General features: G+C 39.8%; 1 protein-coding gene across 7 annotated transcripts in view; it reads left to right on the top strand.

Moving 5' to 3' along the window:
* Positions 1-14531, top strand: part of rfx1a (regulatory factor X, 1a (influences HLA class II expression)) — a 168718-nt gene that overhangs the window by 17127 nt on the left and 137060 nt on the right. For all 7 annotated transcript variants that reach the window (XM_059991958.1, XM_059991955.1, XM_059991956.1 and 4 more), the window contains exon 3: positions 14181-14518. In XM_059991958.1, coding sequence (XP_059847941.1) covers positions 14181-14518 — 338 coding nt within the window. The remainder of the gene's footprint in view (positions 1-14180; positions 14519-14531) is intronic.

Here is a 14531-nt window from a genome sequence, read left to right as displayed (position 1 = left end):
TACCTATATTGGACTCTCCATGCAACTTCATGAGGTCAGAGTAAATTTTGAGGACTCCAAGGACTATCCCCAAACACTATATATAATTGAATCAGCATCCCTGGGGGCTTTACCCTGCCAGGGATTGTGATAGAAGAGTCTAACATACTATCTGTTAAGAATGATTCTGTGCATCCAATAATGTCAGTCTGTTGCCTGATAAGTTTATGGGAAACCTGATCTTTATATGTAGGACTTTCTCATGTCCAATTTCACTGCCTGGATTGATCCAATGTGATATGCTCACTTTGATCTGTTCTTTCTCTATATGGAATTGTAATAATACAACTGATGACATGTGAACCATTCAAATTTTTAACAATCCAATAGTTTTGTATTCATTATTATAACTAGTTATTGTTTTCCCATATTCCAGATTATTGACTGAATTTAAATTCCACATTTGCCATGAACTTGGAAGTCCAGCCCACTGAAAGGGCATTCCTATTGTGAATTATCTTTATAGCCAGAAGAATACCTAGGACAGCATTGTTCTTCATGCAGCATACCTGGACTATGATATTCCTGGGTATGCCTGTCATTTGCATTTCTGGCTGGTGGTTTTGCTCCCTGCACTGTTGAATGAGGAGGCAAGGTAAATCCTAGGTCCTCACCAGCCCACACAAAATCAAGACTCCCAACATCTGAGGTCAAGATGGCCAGTCCATTTCCTCACTTCAATTCCTACCAGTTCCATAAACCATGCAATGTCCCAGCCTCCAATTTTTCCCACTCCCACCCCCCTCCATTATCTCCCAATACAACCAAAATTATTGATTGCTGATTTATTGACTATCTCATGACCAATATTTACTCCTCAAAGACCTAGCCTGTGTTCTCCCTTTCCCTATTGGCTTCTGCTGTCTCAATCCCCACTCGGTCTCTAATTTCCATTATCTTTAACTTCAGTTAACAAGCTTTTCAGTCCTTTTTGAGAACTTGTATCAAAATACTAACATAAACCTTTCAAATACAAGTCACAGGGATACTCTGTTATTTTCATTTCTTCAAACAATCCATCATGTATCAAGACATACAAACATACATTAACAGAAAATTAAATTTATGACTCAGAGTTGATGTTAGGAAATTGAAACGCTCCTGCAAAATGTTGGCAATTAGATCAATCAAAAATGTTCACTGTGTTTGGGTTATGGAAAAAGACAGATAAATGGACTGAGGATATTGTCTAATTGTGCTTGATTCTCTTCCTATATTGTAGACAGTTTTTTTTTCTGCCAGGATTTCAGTGTGGCATCTGTAAATTTAAATAGAGAATTGCTGTGTGAAGGGTTGATCTTAAGTCTGTTAATGATGTAGTAAATCAGAGAGGGAGTGGAGCACTCAACAGATCAAAGCTGAACTTCTGTAAACAACTTCAGTTTCTCACCATATATCTAATGACCATAATTCTACAAGGGCCTATACATTTGTAGAACTCATGTCTTAAATATATTTATCATTCTACCCAAAATGGAGAATTCTAAAGAGGCCACATCTCTACTATAATGGACATTTTTGTTCAGTAAGTTTATATTCCTCATTCTTATTTTCATTTTTAACCATCCCACATCAATATCTCCATTTCTCTTTGGGATATAAGTTTAAGATGATTTGATTTTAAAAAAATAATTATTAAACTGTGTTTTAAACTCCACAGTTGAAAAATCTGTAAATATTCTCAATGTCATTCTTTGTGTTAATGATGTACAGCTTCAGTAATGCAAATTGTGTGAAAGCCAGAAATCTGAAACATTAGATTTCTGACTTTCAGGTGGCTGTCAACTGAAGTAACATTGAGAAATCCTGACATTAACAACATGTGTGAGAAAAATAACCCATGATAAAAAGAGTACCGGATTCTTTTATTAAACTAATATTGTGTCAAATAAGCTTACAGTTTTGCTGTTTCCATTTTTAGATTATGTCATGAACATAAATTGATGTAAAATTAAAGCAAGCCTTCTGTTAAAGTGAAACTTAACTGACATGCCAAAGAGTGAGTTTGGCATAATTATCCATTGCATTTTATTCAACACATGTTTACTTTCTCCAGTGTTTCATTGGTTATGCAAGTACCTGTAAATATTATACTGTTCTATGTCATTGATGGAGCAGTGTCAGTAGAGGAGGTGTTTTTTATGGTATTGTAGCAGTGTGCTACACGCAGCGCTAAAATTACGACACGGAGTCGGTAACTGCAGTCGAAGGAAAAAACTTTATTCGAAATCTTCAGCCTCACTTTTAAGCCTCCCTCAATCTGCCCCCCATGGCGCAGAGGCTCCAAAGCTCTGTGCTCGCAAACCCCCGTAGGCTATCTAATTGTGAGTCGGTTCGGATGTGCCAGGAAATGGGTCGCCACAGTATGGCTCACTTTATTCAGAAGGACGAATGACTAAGAAACCAGTTTTCAGGCTTGGTCAATTCACTTTACAGCTTAAGTTGGATAAGGTAGTGGTTATTTCTGCTTGGTTATTGTGGATTTTGTGCAATTTACAGAATCCAAAACTCGTATCTTCAGATCTTTGATTTCAATATAGATTGGCACAGTGGTTTTGCTCCAGAAACCTTCAGCTTCAATCCTGACTTCCAGTACTGTCAGTATGGTGTTTTTATGTTCCTCTTATGATTGCATAAGTTTCCTCCATGTGCTTCAGTGTTTTTCCACATCCCAAAAGTGTAGGATTAGTCAGTTGGCCACTATAAATTGCCACTAGTGTGTAGGTAGAATCAGGGAAGAGCTGATGGAAATGTTAGCAGAATAAAATGAGATAAATATAGGATTAATGCAAGTGGATGTTCAATGGTCAGTATGAACACAGTGGGCTGAAAGACCTACTTCTATGCTGTATAACACAATGACTCAAATTCCTTGTACGACCATGAATATTTTAAATACAAGATTCCAAACAGCTTGTATTAATCTTAAACACAAAATACTCTGCAGATGCTGGGGTCAAAGCAACGCGCACAACACACTGGAGGAACTCAGCAGGTCGGGCAGCTCCCGGTTGCCACCCACTTCAACTCTGCTTCACATTCCCATTCGGATATGTCCATACATGGTCTCCTCTACTGCCATGATGAGGCCAAACTCAGGTTGGAGGAGCAACCTCATATACCAGCCCCTTGACATGAACATTGAATTCTCCAACTTCCAGTAATTCCCTCCCTCTCTCTTCCCCCATCCCAGTTTCACTCTGCCTCCTCCTCCAGCTGCCTGTCACCTCTCTTATGGTTTTGCCTCCTTCTACTACCCATAGTGCTTTCCCCTTACATTCTTTCTTCACCTTTCCTGCCTATCCCCTCCCCCACCCCTTGATCTTTCCCTTACTGGTTTTTCACCTGGCACCTACCAGCCTTCTCCTTCCCACCCACCCCACCTTCTTTATAGGGCCCCTGCCCCCTCCTTCTTCAGTCCCGACAACGGGTCTCTGCCTGAAACGTTGACTGTTCGTTTCCACAGATGCTGCCCAACCTGCTGAGTTTCTCCAGCATGTTGTGCGTGTAGCTTGTGTTAATCTGATGGATTTCAAGGCATTACCCGTCACACTACAACTCTGTTGGTCTGAACAGCTTTGAAAAATTTTAATGATACCAGAATGTTATTCACCGTGAGAATGAAGCCTTTTTTTACTGGGTGTCTCTGGAAATGCAGCTCGTTAGCCCCTTGCTTACAGCCATCGGACTCCGTAATGAGAAAGCCATCTTTCCCAGGCTCCGTATGCCTAGGATGTATATGACTATGGTTCTGCCAAGCCAGTGATGTTGGGATGTTTCACCCACCCAAACCCCGGTTTGTGTAAATGCTAAGTGATTTAATGCCCCCTGCAATCACCCACCAGCAAGAAATAACAGATTGTGCGTTGCATACAATTATAAAGAAAATATATTTATGAACTTTAACTTAACCAAAGAGTTATTAAAGAAAAGAAAGAAATAAACAAAAAGGGGCTATTATAATTAAACAGTCAAAAATGCGCATACATATTGGAGCTCATCTTGAAGTGGTCTGGGTGCGTTGGATCCTCAGTCTGCATGAAAGCAGACTACCTTCTGAATGTCACTCGAAATCCATCTTGAACAAATGGGCTCTCCCATGGGAGTATTGGTCCTCCTTGAAACCATTCATCTGCACAAAGCACTTTGTGCTATAAGGACAACATCCTCAGCCATTTTCACCCAGTTCCCACCAAAAAGACCCTGACCCATATCAGTATCCCTCACAAAATCTTGTCCACCCAGTATTCTCTAGAATCTTCTCCAATTCCACCATCCTGATCCGCTGACACCACATTCTGAAGTTGAACAACAAAGCCCCTTAACTCAGCTTGAACCCAACTGGGCTGAAAGCAAATAGATTGTTCTTACAGAACTGCTAAATGAATTATAGCAGTAAAAATCTTAAGCAGGGTGCGACAAGGTATTTTACAATAGGATAGTAACAAAGGATACAGTTAGGCAAATGATCAACCAGATGGAAACGGCAGCACTAGATTCTTCAATGTCAGATGCTTTTGCATCTATTTGCACAACCTATAAAGAAATTACAAGTAATAAGTAAATGAGTTGTTTTATTAATTTCTCCTCAATTCATTTTGGTCCCTTCAAAATTCTCCGAGCAGCAGCTAGACAGAAAGGTTATCAAGAGCCTTGCTGGAAGAGTTTATGGTCCCATGGCTAATTAAGTTGCTATGGTTTTGGTTCCCATGTCTAATTAAGTAAAGAGAATAGCTTATTAAGAGGGACCCTTTGAATAACTTTTTAAGAACAAAAATACAGGTCAATATTTTCAAGTAGATATTTTGTAAATTTTAGAATATTTTTCTATTATTTTTTTCCAAGTGGTAATTTCTTACAGAAGTTCTTTATACACTCGGCCTTATGCCATGAATAAACACGTTAGTCATGAAGCAAGTAAATTATACAGATACACAAACATGAAAAAATCTGCAGATGCTGGAAATCCAAGCTACATACACAAAATGCTGGAGGAACTCAGCAAGCCAAGTAGCAAGACCCTTAATCAGGACTGGAGGAAAAAGATGAGAAGTCAGAGTAGGGGAGGAAGTTATACAAGGTGGTAACTGATAAGTGAAACCGGGAGAGAGGGAAATGAAGTAAAGAGCTGGGAAATAGATTGGTGAAAGTGATAAAGGGCTAGAGGAGGGGAAATCTAATAGGAGAGGATGTAAGAAAGTGAAGGATGGAGGAGCACCAGGAGAGGTGATGAGATGAGGTAAGAGAGAAAATGGGTATGGGGAATGGTGAAGTGGGGGGGGGGGGGGGGAAGCATTTACCAGAAGTTCAAGAAATCAATTTTCATGCCATCAGGTTGGAGGCTACACAGACAGAATTCAAGGGATTTCTCCTCCAAACTCCAAATCATCACAGTAGTATAGGAGGCCATGGACTGACATGGAATGGGAATAAGAAGTAGAATTAAAATGGATGGTCACCAGGAGATCCCACTCTTTCTGGTGGTTGGGGAGTAGATGTTTGCCAAAATGGTTTCCCATTCTACATCAGGTCTCACTGATATACAGGAGGCTACACTAGGAGTACCAGGTAACCCCAACAAATTCACGGGTGAAGTGTCACCTCACCTGGGAGGTCTATTTGGGTCTCTGAATAGTAGCGAGAGAGGAGGTGTGGTACTTGTTCCGCTTGCGTACATATAGATACTTCATTTTAGTGTGTGTAATTTATATTTCACATCACTTTCATGGATCTGCTAAGCCTCAATTTTTTTATGCTGATTACTAGGAAGATTGTAGTTGTAGAAAATGACATGTTTTCGATTTTTTTTTTTTGCACAGATTATAATCAACCGCCCACACATGCCACATCTCCTGCCCACACACACCATACATCCCACCCTCCCCAACAGCGCCCTCCCCCAACACACACACTGCCCACCCTCTCTCTCTCTCACACACACACACACACACACACACAATACCCACCCTACACGCACACACACACAATCTCGACACACGCACGCACATTCTCGACATGCACACACTCTCACTCTCGACACGTATACACCCTTGACACACACACGCACACGCTCTCCACACACGCACACTCACTCTCGACAAACACACTCAACACACACATGCACACTCTCGGCACACAAGCGCGCACACAACTCTGGACACAGACAGACACACTCTTGACACATGCACACGCTCTCCAAACACACATATGGACTCTTGACACACAAACACACATCCCACTATCGCGCGCCTGCATACCGCACCCACCCTCGATGCACGTGCGCGCGCACACACACACACACACACACCCACACCCTCTCAACACGCACACGCACACACTCTCCACACTCTTGACACACAGAGACACACTCTCGACACTCGCCACCCGCATGCTCTATCCACACGCACACACCCAAACGTGCACACACACACACAGTTGACGCATACGGACTCTTGATACACAAACACACATCCCACTATTGACGTGCCTGCACAACAAACCCACACACACACACACACACACTCTCTCTCTCGACACTCACTCTCAATGCACACACTGTCGATGCACGCACATGCGCACACACCACAAACACCCATACTCTCTCGACACGCACATGCACACACGCGCACACGGACACTCTCGACACACGCAACACACACTCACTCTATACACGCACACACATGCACTCGCTCTTGCGCTCTCTCTCTCTCTCTCTCTCTCGACACCCAGGGACACACTCTCGACACACACGCACACTCTCCACCCACACGCCCTATCAACATGCACACACACACAGTCGACGCATACTCAACACACAAACAGACTCTTGACACACAAACACACATCCCACTATCGATGCGCCTGCATACCACACCCACCCTGGACCCTCACGCACACTCTCTAGACACACACATTCTCTCTCCACATGCACACACTCTCTGCATGCACACACACACGCACACCATTGCTTTATAAAGTCTCAACATAACATCCTTGTTTATATATTCTAGTCCTCTGAAAATGAATGCCAACACAGCATTTGCCTTCTTCATTGCTGATAAAACCTGAAAATGAATCTTTAGGGACTCTTGCACTGCATTTAGAAAACAGTCTAAGTTTTTATTTCTTCTACCAAAGTGCATGACTGTATACTTCCTGACACTGTATTCCATCTGCCACCTATTTGACCATTTTCCTAAATTGTCTAAGTCCTTCTCTCCTTCCTCAAAACTGCCTGCCCATCCACCCATCTTTATATTGTCCACAAACCTAGCCACAAAGCCATCAATTCCATCATCCAAATCATTGATGTATCACGTAAAAAGAAGTGGTCCCGACATAGACCCCTGCGGAACACCACTCGTCATTGGCTGGCACCCTTTATTCCCTCTCTTTGCCTCCTGCCAATCAGCCAATGCTCTGTCCATGCTAGTATCTTGCCTGCAATACCATGGGTTCTTAACTTGTTCAACAGCCTTACGTTTGGCACTTTGTCAAAGGCCTTCTGAAAATCTAGTACACAACATTCACCGATTTTCCTTTGTCTATCCTGCTTGTTATTTCTTCAAAGAATTCCAACAGATTTGTCAGGCAAGATTTTCCCTGAGGAAACCACACTCTTAGATTATTTTATTGTGTGCCTCCAAGTACCCTGAAACCAGATCCTTAACAATCAGTTCCAGCAGTGAGTATAAAGAACCAGAATGTACTCTACTCTGCATAAAGTTCAAGTAGAAGGCAAAAATCCGCTTGTAAAATTAGATACAAAGCCCAGCTGGATGAACGGAAAGCAAAGAAGAAATAAGTCCATGTAGATACGAAAACAGAGGATTTGTCAGTTGCTGTGGACAAGGAACCCAGGAGGAGAGATCAGATCACAAAGGGAGCAATAGAAGGATTAATAAGAGAATACTCTTGTGAATTAAATGTACCTTAACAAGATCAAGAGGCACAAACTAGAAAAAGAAAATGAAGGAGAAAATGTCCAGAGCTGACAGAACTATTTCTTGCAGTTTCAGAGTCAACACTTCAAACCACCACAGAGCAGACCCTAGAACCTGAGACTGTTTCACAACCACATATCTCACCTCCCTCGTCAGGAAAGATGTTATCACACAAGAGTAAGAAATCCCCCACAGCAATTAAATCTTTATGCTTGAATGGGATAATTTAACATTTATTATGCTGTCAAATGTCTCTATATAGTAGTTGTGTTATAAGTATGTTATGTAGGACTAGATGTTAATATCCCCTATTTGCACTCTTGAGACATGCTCCCTAGACTCTGCGGGGTAGCCAAGTGAGTGGTGGCATCTTTTGGATTATCAAGTGGGCGCCCTCTTTCCTCAACATTTCGCTGATAGGCCCATGACACCTCCAGAGGGTTAAGCAGTAAATCCCAACGTCCCTGGGTACATAATTGAGATACATTCTCTATTGTGTTGGAAGTTATAGTTAATCAGGGAGGAGTGTTGTGTATTTAATAGTTCAGTAATATTTGAGTAATCTTGTATATTTATTGGTTGATTAAGTAGTCTTGTTCATTTAAATAATTAATTATAGGTTATATGTATAAATATGTGAATTGTACATGTCATCACCTGATATGAGGGTGCCCCGCTTAAAGTAAACACGAAGTTAGTCTCACATTTCGGATAGCAGCTATTTTCAGATTTTAGAATATCAACATCTATATTATGAGATAACTTGGGGATGGAACCCAATTCTAAACAAGGAACCTATTTACATTACATGTACAGTTTCTGTACAGCTTCTTTGAAACTCACAGAGTGAACAGACCAAAGTAGCAGCACAGTCTGACTGATGGAGTTGGGTCCTCTATAGAAGATCAGAGTTGAATGACTACCCCCAAACCCGTCTAGTACCAGGTTCCAACAATGGCTTCATATTGGCTTGATACTGATTTCAAACAACTACCTTTTCCACAACAACTACAATGAGAGGAGGGTTAGTTTTATATAATATTTATAATAATTTTGTGCATGAAACAATTGCCTTCAACTTTAAGTTCATCATGATAGATCTTTGCTTGTTTTATGATCAGCATATTGTTAAGAGGCATATATTTACTCCTATGCTGACAAATCCACTCTTTCACTACACTATCGAGATCTTCATTTTTCATTTTATGCAATGTTTTTCTATTTTCATTAACTTCTGTTCATTAGAATAGTAAGGTCACTTCTCCGAACTGTCTGTGATGCATGGCAACCTGTGCATCGCCTGGGAACTTCACAACAATTTGCGGAATTTTCCATTTGTGATGTCATGTCCACACTCAAAAAAACTTTAGATTTTGGAGGTTTTCATATTTTGGAATTATGGACAATGGATACTCAACCTGTATTTGCAAGGAAACCTCTGATTATTGGTTCAGTTAAGTGTGTGCAACTATATCAGAAATCTATTTAAGTTAGAATATATTTTCTACAGATATCCCATCCCATATTAATTTAAAACAAGTTTTCATGGAATGCTTAAATAAAGCCTATTAAATTAAACCTAATGATTTTTTTCGGGGTGAAGGACAAAATCAACTTCACTGGCCTGTGGAAGCCTTTTTTCTGCAATTGCTTATCATGCTGTAGTAAATTGATGGAAAGTCTTTTCCATTGAGTAATATTAAATAATTTTATATACTTGAAGAATAATTTTATTCGATATCAATTTTTTTACTGTACTTAAAATAAAATTATTTTAGTGAAGGAGTTTTTTCTTTATAATAAGACCTATCATTCAATGTATGCAAACCTTAACCATCTTACTGTCTTTTTCTCAGATCAAAAACTTGTGTTCAGAATTTTGCTATTAGAAAGTAAAATGTAAATTTTGTTTAAATAAGCATGTCAGTAGTCCTCCTGTGAGGGAGAAATAATATGCAAATCATCTGTATGCATGCATTTGAGCTATTGATCATTTAACAAAAATCCTGATATTTCAAGGAATTAATCAAAGTAATTTTTTAGAGACTTGGAAATTTACCAACCCTCCAGTTCTTTTTCTCTGTCATCTCTTGCTAATAAATATCAAGAATCCACCAATGAGCCAAACAACACATTCCATCTCTCCCTCTATAGTGTTGTCAAACCTTTCCTGTCTAGTCAGGCTCCTAATAAGACTGAGCACATGACAATAACCTGACAAATTCTTGCTCTGTTTACCTGATGTTACCTTATTGCAAAATCACCACCTTAATAGCTGTGATTCCTAATCCCCAATTATATATAAATGGGCCACGTCTTCCCTGGAATATTTCCATTTGAGATGGGATCAGAATTAAATGTAAGGGTAAAGGTTACTCAGTGGTGGTTCAATCCCCATCAGCAACTAAAATCCTGACTACCTGTTACTAAAAGTAGAAATTGATTTCTTTGTTTCATAATCAATGATTCTACCAGTACATTGTACAGTATTTTGATTTTTTCCCTTTTTATTTAAAAATATAAATGTTTTGATCCATTGATAGATATGCAATTCTTTCCTATTTATGTATTTTCATTGTATCTTGCATCGCAGATAGAAAATCAATTTAATTTTTTTTAAAAGTTACTTTGTAGCTGAATCAACATTCTAATTTCTAACTGACCTTTGCCTTTAATTAGCACACATTAAAAATTGGTCATAAATAATCATTTAATTTTTAATTTAATTTTGTTGGATATCTCACCTTCCCATTATTAAATCTATGGAAATGAATAAACAGTCAACGTTTCAGGCTGAGACGTTTCTTCAGGACTGGAAAGAAGGGTGGAAGACAGTAGAATTTTAAAAATGGGGGAAGGGGAAAGAGGATTAGCTTAATGGCCCGCGCCATATGCGGCCCGTTCAGCTTTTTAATCCGGCCCGCGGAACTTGATGAAATTATATTAATAAACCTTGTTAACGTTTTTTCCCTGCAATTCTGGCGTTTTCCCAATAGATGACGCACTCTATATACATTTGTGGCGACCCATTTCCTGGCACATCCGAATCGGCTCACAATTAGCCAGCGTTCCGGCTAAGGGAGATAAGCCTGCGGGGATTTGCGAGCACAGAGCTTTGGAGCCTCTGCGCCACGGGGGGCAGGTTGAGGGAGGCTTAAAAGTGAGGCTGGGGATTTCGAATAAAGTTTTTTTCTTCGACTGCAGTTACCGACTCCGTGTCGCAATTTTAGCGCTGCGTGTAGCACACTGCTACACATTGACCTTTGTTGAGGTGCAGCATATTACTCCACATTTGCACTTTACTCTTTGTTCGGCTCGACCTATTTGTGTGAACAGGCGTTCAGCGTCATGAACATCAACAAAGCCAGCCACAGATCCAAGTTAACTGACCATCACCTCAGATCCACCCTGAGAATCGCCACAACAAAACTAAATCCAGACTTTGATGCACTGGCTAAAAAGGGAGACCAACAACACTGTTCCCACTGAAATTAAAAATAAGTTTCTTCGTTGTGTAATGTAAAAAATGCATTTGAAAATATTTTTTTCAATAAGCCTTACATGTCATTTCTGTTAAGTGATGGACATGAGTAGTGCGAAGGTGCACGTACGTTCTCAAAATAAAAAATGCACTCCAGATCAAATAACGCGCTCCGCATACTGGCGCGCTGTCAGTGTTCTGTCTTTGTGCTGGTTGTTGTTGAGTTTTGGCACAGGGGACAATTGAATAAGAAGGAGCAGGACAAGTAGACCTGCATCTCCTACCGTTTTTGAAATAAAGACAGTCAGGAGGAGAGTGATGATGATAAAATCTTGAAGGATAACAGAATTTTCAGTGCTTTAAAATAATAACTGTTACTATTAAAAAAAGCTGTATTTTCATTTAATTTTCAGTGTTTTAGAAGTCATTTCAATAAATAGCTAAATACTATGGGACTTCAAAGACAGATATTTTGTTGTAATGCATTTGTTCATTTTCAATTGAAATTAAAGCACATGTTTTCTACATATCCCATGATATTTTATTTTCGCTTATGAGGTGTATTACCAAAACACTCCATCCATCTGCTCCTGGTCCGGCCCCCCTGTCAAATTTTAGAACCCTTTGTGGCCCACAAGTCAAAAAGTTTGCCCACCCCTGGGATAAGGTGATGCCAAGTGGGTGGGAAAGGTAAATGGCTGCAGAAGAAGGAATCTGATAAGAGAGGAGAGTGGACCATGGGAGAGGGGGAAGAAGGTGAGGCACCAGGGGGAGGTGATAAGTAGGTGAGGAGAAGAGGTAATTGGAAAGTGCGGGGAATAGAAGAGAGGGAAGAGGGAGGGGAAAACTACTGGAAGAAGAAAGAAATAGATGTTCATGCCACCAGAGGAGGCTATTTAGACAGAATATGAGGTATTGCTCCTTCATCTTGAGAGTGGTCTCATTGTTGTAAAGAGGAGGCTTTGGACCGACATGTTGGAATGGATCGCAATTAAAATCGTTAGCCACGGGGAAATTCTGTTTTTGATGGATGGAGCAAAGGTGCTCAACAAAATTTCCTTCTCTTTCTGTCACAGTGTCCTTCTTATTCTAGTGTCTTCTCCCCAGCCCTGAAGAAGGGTCTTGACCTGAAACGTCGACTGTTTATTCATGTCAATAAATGCTGCCTAACCTGCTGAGTTCCTCCTACATTTTGTGTGTGTTGCTCTGGATTTCTAGTGTTTGTAGAATCTCTTATCTTTATTAAAGTTGTCTGACATGCCTTAAATGTTCAAGAGAGGGGTAGCATATATTTCCATAATGCCTTAGATCACAATATAGCATAGCAGTTTTTTTGGCAGACAATATATTTCTGTACCTAGAGGAAAAGCACTAAAAATATCTAACAAAACAGTAAAAGGGATTCTTTAAAGCGATTTGTTTCAAACTTTTAAAGCAGTTATTCTTCATGTAACATTTGGTGTGATGAAAGTTCTGAGCAGAATGGGTGATAATTGTTTTTACTTGGTGCTTTCAATCACCACCTTTAATTGTCAGAATGTTTGATTTTGATCAGCCTTGCACTCGATTAATGTTATTCTGTGATTAATTGAATAATGTAATCTGTAATGTAAGCAGTTGATAGGTTCAGAATAACCAATTACAAAGCACTCCTTATTGAAGGCAACATGGATTCTTATTTATTAAAATTCAAGTTTAGGTAACAGCAACACTGAAAAACAAAGTTTACCTGTAAGATTAAAATAGTTGTTAGCAAAAGAAAAATGTGATGTCTAGTACACTGTGGGTGTGTTATCCTTAAATGGAATAACTGCATAAATCTTTGAACAGATCTCTGAGCCTGGATTATGTTATTGTAATATGAATTTCAAGGTTCTGGGCACATTAATCAAAATCCTTTAGATTGACCTCTGTATAATGTTTACAGAGATCAACTGTACTTTTTAAACGCTTACTTGAGCCAGAAGCAAAGATAGATAACCATGATTGAAGCTACATTTTTGAGCAGAGAGTACATTGCTGCTCTCATCCAAATATTAATAGGCCTTTTCCAAGTTTTTTCTCATGGCAATGTTGTTTGTTGAAACTTGTATTGGGCACCTCAGGTTATTAAAAGCAGGACCTGGTTTTCTTTTAATATTCAATGTGTAACAGTGTGGGAGTATAATTTGTGTTCTTTCAATGGAAAAAAAATTGAAAGAGAAGTCATCTCAAGAAGGTTGTTTTTGCTTCATTCTTTTGCATCATTGAAATGTAAGCAAGAAGCAAGCTGCCCTCTTGGGGGATGTAGATGGGTATTATATGGGTAGAAAACTGAAGCCAGGTGAGTGGGATGGGGAAGGGGGGGTTGAAATGAGAAGCTGGGAGATGGTAGTTGGAAAAGGTAAAAGGCTGAATCTGATAGGAGAGGAGAGTTTATTTAATTGGTTTATAGAGATCCAACTGCAATCAAATCTATATCATGCAATATTATAGAAATTCTTACTATTCAAAGGAATTGGCATTTACAAATTACGTTGCACAATTACAACATGGATTGATCATTCTTTAGCTGCCTTTGCACATACATGCAAAATAGATGTAACAAATTTTAAATATGGAAGGGTTGGCACAACCATTGTACTGTTAAGACATAATAAAAGATGTGCAAAATAGCTAGTTATTGTCAATGAATCTTGATAATTTCTTAAATAAAAATTCTTATTTTGTTTTCTTAGTGGACAAGGTGGAGAGTTCCATTTAACACTACCACCTGCAGAGGTTGGTATGGCAACACAGGCCTATGTTACAGAACTCCCGCCAGCTCAACAACAGCAGCCACAACAGCCACAGCAGCAACAGCAACAACCAAACCAGCAACAGTATGTTGCAGATTTGCAGACTGGTGCACAAGCATCACAGCAGCAACAGCAACAGCAGCAGCAGCAAGCAACACCATCCCAAAAACAGTATGTCAGTGAGCTACAGGTATCGCAACAACAACAACAGCAGCAGCCTTCTACTCAGCTCTCACCAGTGACAGCACCACAGCAGTACATCGTGGTTACAGTATCAGGTGAGTACAACTG

This window comes from Hypanus sabinus, chromosome 16, assembly GCF_030144855.1.
Source record: "Hypanus sabinus isolate sHypSab1 chromosome 16, sHypSab1.hap1, whole genome shotgun sequence".
NCBI lineage: Eukaryota > Metazoa > Chordata > Chondrichthyes > Myliobatiformes > Dasyatidae > Hypanus > Hypanus sabinus.
The sequence above is the reverse complement of the archived record's forward strand: the minus strand, read 5'-3'. Positions and strand labels throughout refer to the sequence as shown.